General features: G+C 39.6%; 1 protein-coding gene across 1 annotated transcript; it reads left to right on the top strand.

Annotated features, from left to right (window-relative positions):
• The first annotated feature begins 2,075 nt into the window (after positions 1-2,075).
• Positions 2,076-4,009, top strand: LOC129240778 (protein yellow). Its single transcript, XM_054876759.1, has 2 exons — positions 2,076-3,105; positions 3,192-4,009. Exons 1-2 carry the CDS (start codon positions 2,238-2,240, stop codon positions 3,485-3,487), a joined length of 1,164 nt encoding a protein of 387 aa, XP_054732734.1. The 5' UTR covers positions 2,076-2,237; the 3' UTR covers positions 3,488-4,009.
• Positions 4,010-19,714: the final 15,705 nt, after the last annotated feature.

Genomic DNA, 19,714 nt, shown 5'->3' on the forward strand with positions numbered 1-19,714 from the left:
CGTGCATTCTAAGAGCAACGTAGTAGTTTTGCCTTGCTGGATTCCACGTAGGCACCAGAGCCGGAACTCTGCTCAGTCCTGGAGCTATTCATGAAAATGCGAAAACAGTGTTTGCCAAGCTCATTTTGACCACAATTGAGCCTCTCGCAGTACCGTTAATATCTTTTGCATTAGTAGGTCATGATCCCATTCCGATACGATTGGCGTATTAGGTAATTGTTTTCCGTATGATACCCGACAAGAAAACTGACATACTTAATGCCACTGGAAAGGATTCAACGACTCGCTGCTCTGTGCATAACAGGAGCGATGAAATCCACTCCAACGGCGGCGCTGGAAATGATACTCAGCATGGCACCTATTGACTTTATGGCGGCAAACCTGGCAGCGAAATGCGCGAGAAGTTTAGTGGCTGCTGGGGTATTCACCTGCAGAACCTTCGGACATAGCTCAATAGGAAAGTGGAGCTCAGGTTGCACGGACTACATGACACCGTACTTTAATTGGGAGAGAACGTTTCGCACCACAACTGAAGAGGAGGGAAGTCACAAAGGCATGAAGCCTGGCCATAGAACTTTTCACATCTATACAGACGGCTCTAAAACTTTAGACGGAGTGGGAGCGGGTATTTGCTGCTCAAAACTAGAGATAAGACAGCCTATCAAGCTGCCAGACCACAGCAGTGTTTTCCAACCGGATGTTTTTGCTGTGGGGAAAGCCACAGAGCTAGCCTACACGAGGACAAGAAAGAACTCAAAAATTAATATATACGTGGACAGTCAAGCAGCAACAAAAGCAATAAGCTCATATTGTATTAAGTCCAAAAATGTTGGACGGAGCAGGGAGGCCACAGAGAGGCTAGCCGCAAACAGTAGGCTGCATATCTACTGGGTACCTGGTCACAAAGGCATTATGGGGAACGAAATAGCAGAAGAGATAGCAAAAAGTGATGTAAGACTACCTTTTGAGCAAGAGAACGACATACCAAAACCGCTAGATACAATATACAATGGAATGGACGACTACATGAAAAGGCGAGTGGAAGCTGGGTGGACTAATCTGACCACATGCAAAACAGCAAATGTCATGTGTAGAACGAACGACAAAAAACTGACTCTATTCGTACTTACGCTCTCGCGAAAGGACTGCGGAACTATCAAAAGGTATGCTAACAGGTCATAATCTATTGGCTGCACATGCGTACAAGATAGGGATTGCTGACACGGACAAATGCAGGAAATGCAGAGAGGATGCTGAGGAGACTTTAGAACACCTTCTGTGCGTTTGCCCGGCATTATCGCTTTTATAATGCCTGGGAGCCCCACTGCTTGAGGGACTGGAGGACGTCTCAAAAGCGAATCTCCCAGCTCTGCTTAAATTCGCCAAAAGCACTGACATCCTACATGATGTCTACTTTCGGTATTCATAGAGGTCGGTCTCCATCTGGTAACGCTAGCGACCACAAGGTCTATGCGTGGCTTATTGCCAACCAGGCTAACCTAACCAACCCAACCTACCCGATGCCTTCACAGATGTGAAGATTCGCGCCTTGATTTTTGTTTAGTTCGAAAATTCATAAATTAAAAGTAGAATTGGGATCTCCTTCTTTCCTTCTTCGTATTGTACTGTTACCCCGGAAGACTGCTTCTTTTCTATTTCACTTTTTGTCTCTTTTCAACAGCTGCAGTTGGTTTACTTGCCGTTTCGTCACCAATTTAACTCGGAAAACTTTAGATCTTTGTTTCCGCACTTTTATTTCCATGTACGCTTACGCATGGGAAGTGGAAGTAGTGCATGTACCAGAATAAGTGTGCTCGTGCAGCACGAGCAAGGTCGTCATTGCGCTATGCTAACGCAGCCATACATATGTTACCCAGTGGAAAAACCAAAACAACAATAAGAAACGTTAATAAACATCGCCAGACACGCTTGCCGACATTGCAGACGCCGGCCTTGACAGTGAAATTGTAATGGAAGTGCGCAATGCAGCGCGACGTGCATCACGTCTGTTGTCGCCATACGCGCCGCGAAGCCAGCAAAATGTGAAACCATATAAAACAGCAATAAATTCATTTCAAATAAAAATTACCGCTGAAGTTGCAAATAAGCAGGCAGCAAATAAGAAAAGCGCTGTAAAAAATATATGAATAAAACGATTTTAATAGAAAAATTCTTAACGAAATAAAAACACCCGGCGTAAACGCTTTGCGAACATTTACCAAACAAAAAAAAAAAAAATGTGGACTCCTTACCTACTGGCTACAGCCTTCGCATCCTGCTATTGGTCATGTGCCACTGCGTCTAAACACAGCAGCTATGATATGCCTGCCAGCGCTGAAACTCCGCACACGCCACCTGTGATCCAATCGTTACAATGGACGGGCGGCCAATTTGAGTTTCCCGGCTCATCGCTTGCACTCTTCAAAAGTTCGGGCAAGTACATCGCGAAAAATGTGATAGCGACGCGTGCGCAAATAGTTGGTGACACCGTTTTCCTGGCCATGCCGCGTTACAAGCACGGCGTACCCGCCACACTGGTGAAGACCACACTGAACCCCGGCACTTGTCACAGCAAACTCGCACCCTTCCCCTGCTGGAATATGCAGGACGATAGCACATGCAAGGGCTTTCAGTCGGTGGTTGATTTAGTTGTCGATCAAAATGAGGTACTCTGGGTGCTGGACACAGGCGTTGTGAATACACTCGAGACGCCCGAACGCAAATGTGCCGCCAAGGTGGTGGCACTTTCCGTGAAAACCGGCAAGGTGCTGAAGTCTATTTCGTTGGAGGGCCTAACCTCGCCCAATTCGCGTCTGCAGTATGTGGTGGTGGATTATGCGGCCGATGGCAGTTGCTTCGTGTATGTGAGCGATGCCGCAAATCGTGCAATCATCGTCTATAATTTGCAAGCTGATCGAGGCTTTCGTGTGATCTTGCCAAAAGCGGTCGCTTCCGGCTGTAGAACGCGTGATGTGCTGTACATAGCGCTGATACGCAGAGATTGTGGCACAACCGAATTATACTTCACTTACCTGAGTACGAACAAACTCTTCTCGTTGGAATCGGAGTATTTGCGGAGTGGCGTAGCCGATGGACGCATAATGGGTAAGAATGTTAGCGCAAAATGAAGTGGACGCAGAATTGAGGCGCTTCTATGATTATTTACCGCAATTCATATGATTTTCTTGCAGATTTGGGCAAGAAACCATCGCGCATGGTGATTATCGGCACCGATAATGGCTCGGCAATATTCTTCCGCAATGAAGGCGATTCTGAGGTCTATCGCTGGGACACCTCCACTGCCTTTGTGGAGACAAACTTCAAGCCTGTCTACCGAAGCGACACTTGCCAGCTGGCGACACATGCGCTGCCCGACTACAAGCACAATACCATGCGGATATTGGAAAGTAATTTCCCGGATTATATGCAGAATCGAGTGGGTTGTGGAGCAGTGCAGAAATTGTCTGTAATGCAGGGATGCTGGTAAAAGTTGGGGCTGAATGCGAGGAATGTGAGGTGTTATAGAGAAATTAAAAGAGTCTGCACTTGGAAAGTTGTATGCCCCAAAAAAACAAAAAAAAAAAAAAAAAATGGAAGAAAGTAAAGAGAAAAAGTAAAGAAGGTGAAAAGAAATTAAGAAAGAAAGCGAAGAAGTCTAGTATAAAATGATAAGGAAGTGGAAAGGGCGCACATTTTATGGTTTATGAAAACTAAAGTAAAAAAAGTAACATCTTAATGCAAATAGGAAGCAGCATTTGAACTGATAGTAATAAGACTTGGTTTCGCTTGGCGCCGTTAGCACGAGAAAGACATGACTGACGCGCTTTGCTAAACTCGGTCAAAATCGTACTAATTAAGAAGAAGAATTAGTGTATAGAGCCAAAAAGTGTAAAATGTTAGAGTAGTAATATATTGGTGATGGGTAGGCCATGCTTAGCCACAACTAAAGGGTGGTTAAGTTTCAAGGGCCGGTGTTGATTTTGAATAAAATACAATTTTTTTAAGAAAATATTGTCACTTCTCTTTATTATGATAATACTGGTATAGCTCAATTGCGCATGATACAAAATATCGGCCAAATGGCCGCCGCGGCTTCGGCGGCACACCTCTATCCGATGGTCCAAATTTTCGATGACGCTGACGCATAATTGAGGTTCTATGCCGTTAATGTGCCGAATTATCTCATCCTTTAGCTCTTGAATTGTTGCTGGCTTATCGACGTACACCTTTTCTTTCAAATAACCCCAAAGAAAGAAGTCCAACGGTGTTAAATCACACGATCTTGGCGGTCAATTGGCATCGCCGCGACGTGAGATGATTCGGCCATAAAATTTTTCGGGCAAAAGAGCCATTGTTTCGTTAGCTGTGTGACAAGTGGCACCATTCTGTTGAAACCACATATCGTCCACATCTATATCGTCCAATTCGGGCCATAAAAAGTTCGTTATCATCTAGCGAACACTATTCACAGTAACTGCCTGACCGGCCTCAGTTTGGAAAAAATACGGCCCAATGATGCCGCCGGCCCATAAACCGCACCAAAAGGTCACTCTTTGTGGGTGCATTGGTTTTTCGGCAATCACTCTTGAATTATCATTCGTCCAAATGCGGCAGTTCTGCTTATTGACGAATCCACTGAGGTGAAAATGTGCCTCATCACTGAAGATGATTTTCTTCACGAACTGCGCGATATGCATTTTGATTTGAACGCCCGTTTTCATAATTAGCCTGAATAACTTTAACGCGTCGCTCGATTGTGTGTCTTTCCATGGTTCAAATTGAATTAATCTGTAATTGAAAAATTTAAAATGAAATGCAGAAAAGAACTTGACGTTTAGGTGTGGCTCACATTCAATATCGGCCCTTAAAATTTAACCACCCTTTAGAAATTTCGATAAAACCATTTTAGCTAAATATTAATTAGTTTGGGAAAAAAGAAATCCCCTATATTCTCGGAGAAGGCTGTAGTATCTCGTAAAGTATGCAGCAAACAATTTAAAGTTTATGCTGGTTGTCAAGGTGACATTTCACACTAAAAAATTCTTTTCCTGTTTTTTGTTTCTTCCATTCAGTTGTGAGTTAAAGAGAGTTAACAATGGAAGCCAACAAAAAAAAAAAATTAATAAAAATAAAAATAAATCAACAACAAAACGAAAATTCGGTACATTTTACAGTTTTTCTTTGATAAAGGTGACAATGCAAGCCAGGTTGCTGGAAATGGGAATGTTGTTTCTCGTGTCGATACTGGAACAGAAATTTACGAGCAATTTTGGCTTCGCGATTCCGTTCAGGCATTGCACAGCTTTTGATGTTAGAGAAAATGTCGATAAACTCATAAAAATAGTCGTAGTTGACCGGCGCGTTAGTAGTCGTAGCATCACTCAGGAGCTAAAAATCGATCATAAAATAGTTTTAAATCATTTGCGCAAAAATTTTACGCACAAATAATGGATTTTTTTTCCCCCAAACTAATATAAGTTCAAGGCAGTTTTTTCACTTTGACTGTTGCGCTGAATTAAAAAAAACAGCTGTATTAGTTTTTCCGCTTCAACTCGATTGAGTGGCCAATATCGGATATTAATTATAACTAATTTAAACAGAAAATATATAACAACATATAATTTTGTATATTTTTATGCGAGAAATTATAAAGTTTTATTATTGTAAGCTCTCGCTAGGTCCGAGCGGAACTTTTTTCCATTCATATGCCTTCAAGGGAAGAGGGAATGCTATACCCTGTTTGGGGGCAGTGAATGGCCAACATGTTTAGGGATACCTTGAAGTTGGACGGAAGAGTTGTTGGGTGAGTATTCTGCGAGGAGCTCCCCATCAAGCTCTAACCAAAGGCTTTCGGACCACTGTTTAGTGTTTTCCAAATTTCAGAAGTAGCTGCAATTAAGGAAGCAGTGGATTGGTTGCTTGCTTCTCTAATTACAGTAAAGGAGTTAAATATCTACTTTGACAGCCAAACGACAATTAGGGCCTTGGGCTCTTTGTTTGTGCATTCGAAATTAGTTGGGGAGTGCCTGACTTCCCTCTCGATTGCAACCGAATACTTCGATATTAAGCTCAATTGGGTTCATGGACATAGCGGAATAGAGGGAAAGGGCTAAGTCGATGAGCTGACTAAACAGAGAGCCCTGGAGACGGCTCCATCGCAACATGAAATGTCTGGAGTTCTCCCGAGAATTTGTGGTCTGCAATTGGAAAGATGAGCCTCGCTTCAACTCAAGGAGTGCGTGGCTAGTGCGCAAATGGGCAAAGTCTCGAGCACTTTCTGGCCACCGCTAGATCGGGGGTGCTCGAGAGAACTTTTAAGACTAACAGAGCCGCAGCTATCGAATGCGGTAGGTATCCTCACCGGACATTGTCCGTTAGGTGATCATACCGTGAGGTTTGGGATTGCTTCAAGCCCTTTCTGCAGAAGCTGTCTGGAGGACAAGGTGGATACATCGCAGCACCTTCTCAGCTGCTCTGCTCTCGTCGGGCAAAGGTTTAAACATCTGAGCTCTTACTTTTTCGCTATACCGGCAGAAATTGCGGGTTTCAATATCACACATTTGGTGAAATTCATCAGAAGTCTGAAGCGGTTAATGCAAACGTAAATCGCCATTGTTGGTCGTCATTCTCTAATCCAAGCCCCTTCTTCCTTTTTTCCACCTGTCTGGTTCCTGAATGAAACTGCTGTTCTATTGCTTCTTTTATTAAGTGGATTGGCCCAACGCCACTATAAGAAATACTTCCCCAACCATCATTTTCGCAACGCCATGTTCGACTGTCTTTACTGATTATTCAGGATTATATTCCGTATTTCGCGGACGACGGACATACTGTCTATACTCAGTTTACTGCTTAGATCCTTAAAAAGCAGAAAATCATGTCCAAGAAATTAATGTCTTGACCAAATCCATGTCAAGACTAATTAGAAATGATCTGCACATCAAAGCCTTCCGTCGCTCAATTGGTAATCTTTTGACAACCCGCTTGAAGAAAATTAGACTCCACAGATGCAAGCAGCATCTACGGTGGCGCGCGGTCAACGGCCATGGAAACATTCTTTTCACAGACAAGAAAATTTTCACTGTTGAAGAACTTTTTACTGAGCAAAATGACAAAATCTAAGCTAAAACTTCTAAATACGCAAAAAATGTTGTTCCAAGGGTTCAGCTTGGCCACCGTCCAGCCTCCGTAATGATTTGGTGGAAAATGTCGTATAAAATCGTTACATCTCTTCAATTCTGCGAAATAGGGGTTAAGACCGAGGCAAAAGTGTCGTGGTAAAGCAGTTGAGCAGTACTCTCTTCAAAGAAGGACCGTTGGAACTTTCAGCAAGATCCCGCTCCAGCAAAAACCACCCAGCAGTGGCTAAAAAAAATATTCCTGGGTTCATAGCCGAAGAAGATTGGCCGTCTGGAAGTCCAGATCTGACTCCATTAGACTACAGCCTGTCACAGACTTCACAGAAATTTGGAGAGTCTCAAACAATCTTTGGTTCGAGTAGCGACGTCAAAATCCATAGAAACCAATAGCCTAATCGTTTAAAGGCTGGTGTAAAAGCAAATGGTGACCATTTCGAATGAAAATGAAAATTTAGTTTTTTAATATTTACGTGGTTAAATAAAACTAACTTCATTAAAAAAAGTATTACAATTTCGTATCTATAACGGACTTAACTTGTAACAGAACTTATGGCAGGACTAAGTATTTCACCTTCTTTTGTAGATTTTTATTGATTTGACCCTCTGCTTCGCTGCAATGTTTCCCTTGACCCTGCCAATTAAAAATAAGGCGAACTGCTTTAAATTTTACTCATTTCTATCTAATTTGTTTTTTCATACTTTCTTTCCTACACAAAATGTTAAATAATAAATCTTATATATAAAAATGGAGACGTTTTTTTGTGTTCGTTAGTCGCCGATTCACGCCTAAACGCATTCACCGATTTCAATCAAACTTTCACAGATCATTGGTATTGGTCCATAGATGGTTTATGTGAAGTTTTAAAGAAATCGGTAAAAGTATGCGTGCGTTGTGTAAGTGTGAAAAATGCAATATTTGCGTGTTTCCCTTATACGGACATTAGGTATACGGAATGAAAATACACGCGAATGAATAGAATATACACAGACATGAATAACATTGCTTCCATGTCGAGTGACGTATGGGACTGTATTATTCGTAACGCAATAGTTGTCCTCTCTTTTGTTTCCCTTTTATGCATGCGTGACACGGCATCAAAGCACATTGCTTTTTTTTAAACTGGAAAAATATTTTGAGCTTCATTTGAACGTTTTATGATTTAGATAAAATAAAAATTCGTTAAATATATTTGATTCCATTAATAACCATAAGACTGTATTTTTCGAAGTTCAAAGCCGACGAGCAAAATGTAAAAAATAAATCCTCCTGTATGTATATATACTCGAAAAAGTTATGCTAACACTTTTTTCATGCATTTAGGTAGTCAATTTTATATGGGCAAACGTACGTTTACGAGATAAAGGTATAGCGCTGAAGACAAATGCTCAGGATATAGTACAAAAATGCATATTTCACATAGTAATATTATCATTGTTAAAAGAGAACAAGTTTGTATTAGGTAATAATTAAATAATGCAACCTTATGTTCTGCTTTACGAGTGGAAAAACCAAAATAAATAATTATATAATATTTGTATGTGTGTTTAAAAGAGTTGGATTATTTTGTGAGTGTAAGCGGTTTCAAAGCCAAAGAATAGTTGCAACATTAAAAAATTGCTGAAACACATTTTCATTTAACAACTAAAATAACAAATATGAGCAAAATATGTACTTTCTTCAATTTTCTTCTGTTGCCAACTTTCTGAAAAACGTGAATTCACCGCGATGCGATACAGAAACAAAAAGACAGCGACAGCGCGCAGAGGGTTTTGAGCAATAATATAAATTTGTATCAAACAACGCATTAAATAGTCATTTTAGTATACTTTTGGTGTTTACTTATTCAACTAAATGCATGTATTAGTTTTTCTTTAAGAAATTAATCTAAAATTTGCAACTTTTTTTTTATGATTTCTAAAGATTACTTTATTTTTGCCCAAGAGCAACCTTGCGTACAGAAAATTGTGTTGTACCTAAAACTTCACCACTATAAACTTGGTCCTTATAAAGGACTTTCACCACAGTTTGTTTACTGGATATACTGAGGTCAAAATAATCAGCTGTATCAAAACCATTTGATGAGTGGTCAACAATTTTAAATTGCGTTTTTCATTGTTGTTTTTTTTTTTTTGGGGAAAAATGTATAAAAATAAAATATATTGTGCGTAAAATTTTAATAATCAGTGAAAATAAAAAAACGGTGGTTTCGTTGTTGTTGTTAGCGATTGTAATGCACATTGTGAGTTTTTCATGTTTTTTTGATTAAATTCAAATGCGAATAAATGATATCGGTCGTCGGTCGCGTAGAACGCAAAATAGATCAAATGAAAGGCAAAATCAATCACAAGAAGAACGAGAAATTCAAAACCAAAATCAAAGGGAACGTATAGCCAGATCACGTTCAGGCCATTCACCTGAAGAACGTATACAACGTAATGAGCAAGATAGATTAAAATGAACACAATAAACAAAGCACAAGGACAATCGCTAGAATTATGCGGAATTGACTTAGAATATCCATGCTTCTCCCACGGACAATTATATGTATCATGTTCACGTGTAGGAAAACCATCAGTTCTGTTTATTTATACCACAACTCAGGGCAAAACAAAAAATGTAGTTTACGAAAAGGCTTTGCGTTAGTTTAAGTTTAAAATTAACATTAATTTTATATTCTAAAAAAAGAATAAATACACATAGAGTGAATTTAAATCGAGTGTTCACTATCCATTCTTAATTTTGATATGCCTAGCGAAGCCGGCAGAGGGTCCGCTAGTTGTTTATAAATTGTAAGAAATCTGCACCGGTAAGAAATTTCGCTCGAATGAAGAGATTAACGCTGAAACTGAGGCCTATTTTGTGGCAAAACATAAATCGTTCCACAAAAGTGGTAATAAAATGTTAAAGCGGAATAAAATGAATAAAACTAAACAAAAAAAGTGTTTTCTTTGTTAGGCCCGGGACTTTTCAGCCCATGTGTGATACAGTAACGTTTCTAAGATCTTGCCAAACTCATTGCGAACTGGGTAGCCTTCACCAAATCTCTTTCAGTTCATATTAATTCTCTTTTTTTTTTGAATATTTTTCATTTTGTGGTGTTTTTTTATTGCTGCCTTGTACGCGTGTGAAAAGCCTTGTGCGCTCGTGGATAGAAAATGACAAAATTGATGAATCCGGTAGACGTTCTCTTTTCACAGCGCGCTTGCTTTTAATTCACTTTAGTAACATGAATGAATACATTTGTATGTATGTGTATGTCTGTATGTGTGTATGTATGTATGTCTGTATGTATGTATGCATGTATGTATGTATGTATTCCAGGAGGACGTACCGTAGGACATGAGGGGGGTTCAGTTGGGTTAAAGTCCCACACCACGGCTTCGGTCAAAGGCTTTTGATGCTTCCCCTCCTCCACAAAAAAAAAAAATGTATGTATGTATGTATGCATGTATGTATTTCTGTATGTATGTATATGTGCGTTTATGTACGAGCATGTTTCAAACTACCATCTTATTAGGTTGACATTTCCTTCTGTCACTTTTGTTTGCAATGAATTCAATGCCATTCGAGGACTCTAAGCAGACGAGGCATGCAGTTAAGTGCTCATTTTTTCTTACTCAGCGCGCATTGTGAGTTGGATATTTGTGGGTAAGGGAAATCACATTCACACTTCTTGCTCGTGTATAGGCGAAAAATTCAAATATGTTTTTGCTATTTGACCAAACTAACACAAACAAATTTTGGCTTGTCATTTTTATTTACAATACATAAAAATTGGTAAATTGAATTTGGTGAATATTTGAAGTAAAAATCTTAGTTATATATATATATACAGTGGCCGTCATAACTATGCATACCCTACCTAAGAGAAAATTCAAACACAAATATTTTTTTCTATTATATCATTCAAAATTCGATTAACTTATTAATTTATTTATAATATAGTAACATTATAAAAACACAAAAATCAAAATATTTCAATTCCAAAAACAAAATATTATTTTCATACTTTTGTTTATAAATTCGCGACAAAATTTCCGTACCCTTGTACCCTACGAGTAATAGTAAAAGTAATAACGTTATGCAAATGACTCAATACTTAGTGTTGCCGCCTTTTGCGTTAATTACAGCCAAAAGGCGGCGTGGCGTATTGTGAACTAATCACTTAAGAAGCTCTTCAAGTATTTTATTCCAGGTCTCTTGCAGTTTCTGAAAAAATTCTGCTTTCTTTGAGCGGCAACTTGATCGATCGATTTTTTCGTCTAAATATTGCCATAAGTGCTCGATAGGATTCTAAAAGCTCTATTGAGTTTTGTCTAAAGTATTCCTTTGCTACGCGACTGGTATGTTTGGGGTCGTTGTCTTGTTGGTAGATGAAATTGTGTCCAAGACCCATTCTTCGCGCCGAGGGCTCTAGGAATGTGCTTAGCATTTTGACGTAGGACTCTCCAGTCATTTTTCCTTCAATATGTACCAGATCTGATATACCGCTATAGAAAAAACAGCCCCAGATAAGCACACTTCCCCCGCCAAACTTAATTGTGCCTTGCACGCGCTTTGACTAGAGCCTCTCATTACTTTTTCGCCACACTTTTTCTCTTCTTTTTGTATTTTTAAACTCAAACTTACTCTCATCGCTCCATATAACGCTCTTCCAGAAACTCAATGGCATATTGAAGTACTTTTTGGCAAATGCTAGTCGCGCTTTCATGTTTTTATTGCTGATGAAAGGTTTCCTGATCTTGTAATGACTAGAAAACCCCTCTTCACGAATTCTCCGCCGAATTGTTCGCTCGCTTACATTAATTTGAAGACTTTCTTTAATAAACCTTGCCGAAGTTGTCGGGTCTTTCTTAATTTCCCTTACTATTTATTTGCGTGTCATCGCGAGAATTGGTTACCCTTGGCCGACCTGTTCTTAGAGCGCTCGCAAAGCCGCCATTTTTTTTAAACTTTTTATAACTCTCTGGATTTTTGACTTGCATCTATTATATTTTTTAGCAATTTTGCCATACCCCATTCCATTTTTGTGGTCCTGAACAATTAGTTTTCTTAAATCGATGCTTATTTCCTTCGACTTAGGCATTGCAATATGCTAAAAGTATATTTGTTGTAAAATACAAGGTAAAATAAACACCAAAAGATTGTTTCCATTACCTTTTAACTACGAATTTGGGAAATATTTAAAACGAAGGACAACACATGCGGATATTTTAGTGGGATGCACACTTTTTTTATACGAAAGTGGTCGGCCATATAACTTTACGGAAATAAAAATGCTATAAAAAAGAAACTACTCAATAATTTTCCAAACTGTTTTTTTTTATTTTGAAGTACAATCCTTCCGGTTAATGCTGGAATACAACTTCATTCATATGGCTGCCTCGGCTAGCCATGCACCATCCCATACGATCGGTCCAATTTTGCAACACATTTTCGATTGTATGCGGCTGTATTTCAGCTATGACATCGCGTATGTTGGTCTTCAGTGCATCAATTGTTGCTGGTTTGTTGGCATAACACTGGTCTTTGACGGCACCCAAAAGATAATAATCCAACGGCGTCAAATCGTAGCTCCGAGGCGGCCAAACGATATTAGAATTTCAGCTGATAATGCGATCTTCGAAGACAGTGCGCAAAAGATTGATCCTAGCATTCGCTGTGTGGCAAGTAGCGCCATCTTGTTGGAACCAAATGCCACCAATATCCTCCTCTTCAATTTCTCGGAACAAAAATTCGTTCAACATGGCCCGGTAACGCTCTCCATTGACGCTTACGGCCACTCCTCGCTCATTTTCGAACAAAAATGGCCCGATGATGCCGCCAGACCAAAATCCGCACCAAACAGTGACTCGTTGTGAATGCATCGGCTTTTCTTCGAGTGCGTGCGGGTTTTCTGAGCCCCAAATGCGGCAATTTTGCTTGTTAACATACCCGCCGAGATGGAAATGAGCTTCATCATTCACATTCTGCAACATTACCATGATTTTCGAAGTAATATCGCAATATTTCCCAGCGTTCTTTGAGCGTATACACAACCATTTTCGTTCAGCGGAAGAATAAAACTAATTTTCTGTCAAATCAGATGATAGCTAAGTGTTACCATTCTTCAAATAATACCTAGTTCAAATCCGTAACGATAGATGGCGGGCCCTGTATATTGTAGTAAAATTCTTCTTTCAAATAACATTCAAACAACTTTCGCAACAGCGCAAAAACTTCATTAAAATTTTAAATTCTTCAATTTTTTAAAATCTCTTTTTCCATCATTCGCTATCAGGTCAGTTTGCGTACGGACGCCAACATTTAATGATATTTAAAAGGTGTCATTAACACTGCTGTTAATTCCTCAGCTAACGGTATTGCAATTTCCGGTTGAGCTGAGCGCACTGCTGTTCGCCATCTTTATGCAAAATACGAATATTGCGAGTTAAATCATCTGCAGTAAAAAGCGAAATGTTGCAAATTCTTTGAAAGAAGAGCAGCTCAGCTCAACGTCCACCACTTCAACCAAAAACTTGGCACTGCAGTCAACTGCAGTGGTAAATATTCGTTTGAACGCACTTGATTTATTTCCGAGTTTAATAAAAGAAAAATAAAATATATCACTTTTGGCAACTTTTAACAGATAAAATTCATGACTTAGTTAATTTTCTTATTTACGTTGAAATTCGCCATAATGAGCGCACTTTGCCGGGGCCGGGTATATTCGTGTAAACACTGCATAAATTTGCGAGTTCTTTTTAAAATGAAAGAAGTTTGCAAAATATTTTTTTTTTTTTTTTTATTGAGTGCCTTAATTGGTCAGTTATCTCTTTATAAGCACAATTAAAAAACCACGATAGGGATTTCTTTTAAGTTTCTCGAGGATACGAAAAATGCCTAAGAAAACTTGACTTTTATCATAAAAATAAATACTTGAATCGTAAAATTGATTTAAATCAATTAACCGATCTGATTCTTATGTACGTAGTTAAAATTTATATTGTGATTTATTGGAGTTTCGAACTCATAGTCTTTGGTGTCCTCTACTCATTTACAATATCTCATCCAGACCCTTATTACACTTAAGATAGCTCTGGATTGCACTGAGCGTATGTGCCTTTCTTCTGGCTGTAAATAGCCGAGATGTCTCAATCTTCTCTGCGTTAAAGCGTCGCATTCAAGGAGAAGGTGCATTGGAGTCTCTTCAGATCAGAACATTCTCAATTTATCCTTGGAGCGCGTTGCATTATTTTTAAACCTCTTTTGGTTGTATCCCAGTAAGGATTTCGCCTGGTGTAGACCCGCAGTGTAGTACCAGCTAACCGCCTTTAGCCTTAGCTCTTCACTCTTAAGCTTCTCTGTGATGGTGTGTTGCTCTATAGCAAGGAATGGCTCGGTCCTCTTACTGATGTGGCCGCCTCTCTTGCCAATGTGGCCGCTACTTTGATCCCAATTTACCCGCGTGTCTTGCGACCCCAAATTAGCCAAATGATTGGCGCTCAGAATAGCAATTCGATCATTCCGAAAATTCCTGTCTAAGTTAATCTCTGCATATAGACAGACGGCGTACACCTCCGCTTGGAAGATGCTTGAAAGACTATCCAGCGAAACTACTACACGGCAATAGACTCCAGCGCCTATGCCTTCTGGTGTCTTCGAGCCATCTGTGTACCAGTGCAAGGTAGATTCCTAGAGTTTACTTTCAAACGCAGGTGTACTCCAGTTTACATTGTCGTCTAGTTCAATTCTGAATTTCTTTTCGTATTTGATGAGTTGAGTGATATTACGAGGGGGGTTCAAGAAGTACCCGTGTTAGGAATGAAAACAAAATTTTTTGAAAAACAACTTTTTTTCAATATAATGCTCTTTACCCAACGCTCCGGCCATTTTTTAACCCCACCAAATAAGAGATTTGTTGAACTCTCCAGTCCATAGGCAAAAAGAAAAAGTCGCACGGAGCCAGATCGGGTGAATACGGATGGTGCGGCAGCAATTCATAACGCAATTGACGCAGTTTGGAAGCGGCAACTCCGGATGAATGTCGCTGATGCGTTATCGTGGTGAAACAGCTCCCGTCTTTTCGCCAAAAGCGGCCGTGTCTCCTTCAATTGTTTGTGAAAGCGCTCCAATAACTCACTGTATATAGTATTATACAGTGATCGTTCTTCCCTTTTCTTAAAAAACCATGAGGATGACGCCGTTCGCATCCCAAAAAATCGTCGCATTGACCCTCCCGGCCGATGGAACTGTCTTCGCTTTATTTAGAGCAGATTCACCGGGAGAAATCCATTGTATCGATAGTTGCTTAGTTTTTGGTGTGTAATGATGAGTCCAGGATTCACCAGCGGTGACAACTTGGCGCAAAAAATTCCTTCGGATCTCGCTTAAATTGCTCCAAACACTGCTTCGAAGTTAACAGTCGCATCCGCTTGTTGTTGCTTGTGAACAATCCCGGCACCCATCGGGCCTACAATTTTTTCATCATCAACTTATCGTGTAAAATATTATTTGGCGTTCCGGTCAACATACCTATGGCCTCTGTCACTTGGCGCACTTTCGTTCGTTCGTTGATCAGCGAGAAGCGAGTATAATATCGCAGACTTTTTGAATGATTTCCTCAGTAACCACGTTTGCCGGGCGTCCTTTGCTTTTGTCTTTTCCTATTTTTTTCTATCCTAAAACAAAAAGCGAAAATCACGAAACACGTCTTGCTCGAATAGCTGCCAAATCCAACTAACCCATCAATCAGCCTGAAATTTGTTTTGCCGTCTTTTGATAGATGGCAGCACACGATGCTAATACCAATTTCCTTCAGGAACACCCTCTGTTATAAAACACGGGTACTTATTGACCCGCCATCGTATGAATTTGCCTTTTAGGAAGGACTGAGAACGCCAAGAACGTTGTACATATAAAAAAAAACATGACATTATGTGAAGTATGTGCCATTGGAAACTACAACTTTACTCCATCTTTCAGGCAGCATTCGGATTCCTCTGACGAAAAATTCGAGTTCTTTTGACTTGATCCATTCATTGACCCAATTTGCGATGCTCTCGTAAGAAGTGAACCGCTCTGTAATAAGAGCTGACTGCATTGATCGGAGCAGATGGTAATCTGAAGGTGCAATGTTTGGGGAATACGGCGGGTGAGGCAAGATTTCCCAATTCAGTCCCTCTAAGTATTTCTGGACCGATTTAGCAACGTAGCCTGGCGTTGTCATGCAGCAAAATCAGTTTGTCATGCCTATCGTCCCACTCCGGCCATTTTTCTTTGAGAGCTCGATTCAGACGCATTAGTTGCAGTCGGGAACGATCGCCAGTTATGGTTTCAGATGGTTTAAGGAGTTCATAATAGATGACATCCTTCTGATCTCACCAGATGCACAACATAACCTTTGAAGCACGAGTATTGTTTTCGCTGTCGATGGACCTGTTTCACCTGGCAGGCTCCAACATTTTTGACGTTTAAGGTTATCAGAATAGATCCATTTTTCATCGCTAGTGACAATGCGATGCAGAAAATCTGTTTTTTTGCCGTTCAAGAAGCATATCACACGTCACCAAACGTCTCTCGATATCCCTCTCCTCCAATTGATGTGGTACCCAGTTACCCGCTTTCTGAACCATTCCCATCGCGTGTATATGTTTACCGACTCCAGCTCTTTAGACCAATCATCAAGGGTGCGTCATGCGTCTTCGTCCCATAATAGTTGTAGTTGAGTATCTTCAATTTTTTTCGGTGCCCCTTCGCGATCTTTATCATGATTGCCGTTAATATTCTTCAATACGTTTCAGCTGCACTTTTCTTTAAAAGGTAATAATGAAGCATGACTGCTCGCAAATGCTGTTGTTTCGGATCGAACGTAGACATTTTTGACGTCAAATAAAAAAGGATCTTTACGCTTCAAACAAATGTCAACTACCGCGATCGAGAGCTCACACAGACACCTGCAAATCACCAGTATATTACGAGAGCGAATACAAAAATAGTATCAGTAGCGATGCCTCTTTTGCGAGAGAGGCAACTTATTCCCATACTCAATATATTTCTTGAATCAAACAGACTTTTATTTATATGTTTTCGTTTCTACACACCGAAACCACTGTAGATGGTTTGGCTGAATGTCGTTCGTTCTTATTCCCTATTCTGCCATTAACTTTAACTGCTCTTCTTCCCCCCTATGCGTTCATTTTTCTCAAAGCTCATGGCGTGGCTGATGCAGTAGCGAGAACACATTTGCATGAGTAATTGTAAAAATGCTTCAATTATTCAATTATCACCGCGAGCTGATTGCTAGGTGTGAATTCTTAGATAGCATCACACAATAGAAAATCGAAACCATTCTGCTTTGCACCTTCATAGTAGGATTGTCCATTCATAGGTATTAAGGATTACCGAGGAAGGCGTGCCAGATACTGAAGGAAATTTGTATTTAGGTATTTCTTGATTAATTTGGTTATATGAGATGATGTCCAAAATGCAACGGTTTTCGAGATGATTTCATTTTAAAGACTAATTTAAAAAACTTTTTTTTGCTGTCTGCTTTAAATGTTAGTTCAAGAGCGTAATTTTTTTCATATTAATTTGGGGAAAAAGAAATCCATTCTTTTTTTCGGTAGATGGTTGTAGTGATCGATATCTCGTAAAGTATCAATCAAACAATTTAAAGTTTATGCTCGCTGCAAAGGTGACATTTTACACTAAAAAAATATCTATTACTCCTATTTGTTTCTTCCATTCAGTTGTGAGTTACAGGGTGTTAACAATGGGAGTCAATAAGCAGAAAATTCGGTACATTTCGCAGTAATGCCCCGTTATAAAGGGTGGTTAAGTTTCAAGAGCCGGTGTTGATTTTGAATAAAATACAATTTTTTTAAGAAATTATTGTGATTTCTCTTTATTATGATAATATTGGTATGGCTCAATTATGTAGGGAACAAAATATCGGCCAAATAGTCGCTGCGGTCTCGGCGGCACACCTCCTTCCGATGGTCCAAATTTTCGATGCCGCTGAAGCATAATTGAGGTTCTATGCCGTTAATGTGCTGAATTATCTAATTCCTTTAGCTCTTGAATTCTTACTGGCTTATCGACGTACACCTTTTCTTTCAAATAACCCCAAAGAAAGAAGTCCAACGGTGTCATATCACGTGATTGGCGGCCAATTGACATCGCCGCGACGTGAGATTATTCGGCCATCAAATTTTTCGCGCAAAAGAGCCATTGGTTCGTTAGCTGTGTGACAAGTGGCATCGTCCTGTTGAAACCACATATCGTCCACATCCATATCTTCCAATTCGGACCATAAAAAGTTCGTTAGCATCTCATGATAGCGAACACTATTCACAGTAACTGCGTGACCGGCCTAATTTTGGAAAAAATACGGCCCAATGATGCCGCCGGCCCTTAAACCGCACCAAACAGTCACTCTTTGTGGGTGCATAGGTTTTTCGGCAATCACTCGTGGATTATCATTCGCCCAAATGCGGCAATTCTGCTTATTGACGAATCCACTGAGGTGAAAATGTGCCTCATCACTGAAGATGAAAAAATCGCGAAATGTGCGACATGCATTTTGATTTGAACGCCCGTTTTCATAATAAGCCTGAATAACTTTAACGCGTTGCTCGATTATGTATCTTTCCATGGTTCAAATTGAGTTAGCCTGAAATTGAAAAGTTTCAAATGAAATGTAGAAAAAAGCTTGACGTTTAAGTGTGGTTCTCATTCAATATCGGCCCTTAAAGTTTAACCGCGATTTCCAATCACAACAGAAAAAAAACCAGAAAAAATGTTCATCAAACCTTTTTCGATTGCTACAATTATGCCAGGCATTAAAGAGGTAGTGTTCGTTTGCCAAAAATAGGTGGCCTCACTAGGACTCTTTTAATCCTCTTCGTCATTTTCCTCCAGTAATGGCGTCTCACTAGCCGTTAAATGGCAAAATTGTATTTTTAACAAAATTAGTTTCTCATGCCTTGAAAAACTGTTATATGGAAAAAATGTAAATCGAATAATTGCTTTCCACGAACTGGGTGAAATTGTCCACAGTAAATACATTTGTAAAAGTATGTTTATTTGTGAAACCAGCAACTTAATCACCATTTTAATTGTTGAGTGGGCGATAGACAATTGCCAATTAAAATTGAATTGGTAAGTTAGCATGGCACTGTGGCACTGTGGCTGCCCTTTTCACTTTTCGCTTTTCATTTTGAATCTAATTATATGTTTAATTGTTAGCGCAAATTGGAAAATCAGTTCAACTGAAAACGCACCACTAACACGAAGGCAATTACACACACTTGTATGGTATGTGGCTATAAATAATTTCATGGATAGTTTTGAATTGAATAAAGTTAATTTACACTGGCAGCGTAAAACCAGGAAAAATTTTGTATATATGTAATTTTGCTGTATCTGTTTATTTCATCAACTCTCAATAAGTAATATATGTGAATAGTATCGGATACAAAACAACTTTAACGTGATAGACATATGACCAATCGTGTTTCAGGCTAAGCTGGTGAGCCCGGCACATCGACTCCGAGACTAAATATTCATGAAGCGAACGCAATGTCGTGTTGCT

The sequence above is a fragment of the Anastrepha obliqua genome, chromosome 3 (assembly GCF_027943255.1).
Source record: "Anastrepha obliqua isolate idAnaObli1 chromosome 3, idAnaObli1_1.0, whole genome shotgun sequence".
NCBI classification, from domain to species: Eukaryota; Metazoa; Arthropoda; class Insecta; order Diptera; family Tephritidae; genus Anastrepha; species Anastrepha obliqua.

Bases quoted from the DNA above. Each gene is read 5' to 3' on its own strand.
- LOC129240778 (XM_054876759.1), top strand. From the start codon at position 2,238: ATGTGGACTCCTTACCTACTGGCTACAGCCTTCGCATCCTGCTATTGG. The intron at 3,106-3,191 runs GTAAGAATGTTA...ATTTTCTTGCAG, and splicing joins AGCCGATGGACGCATAATGG to ATTTGGGCAAGAAACCATCG.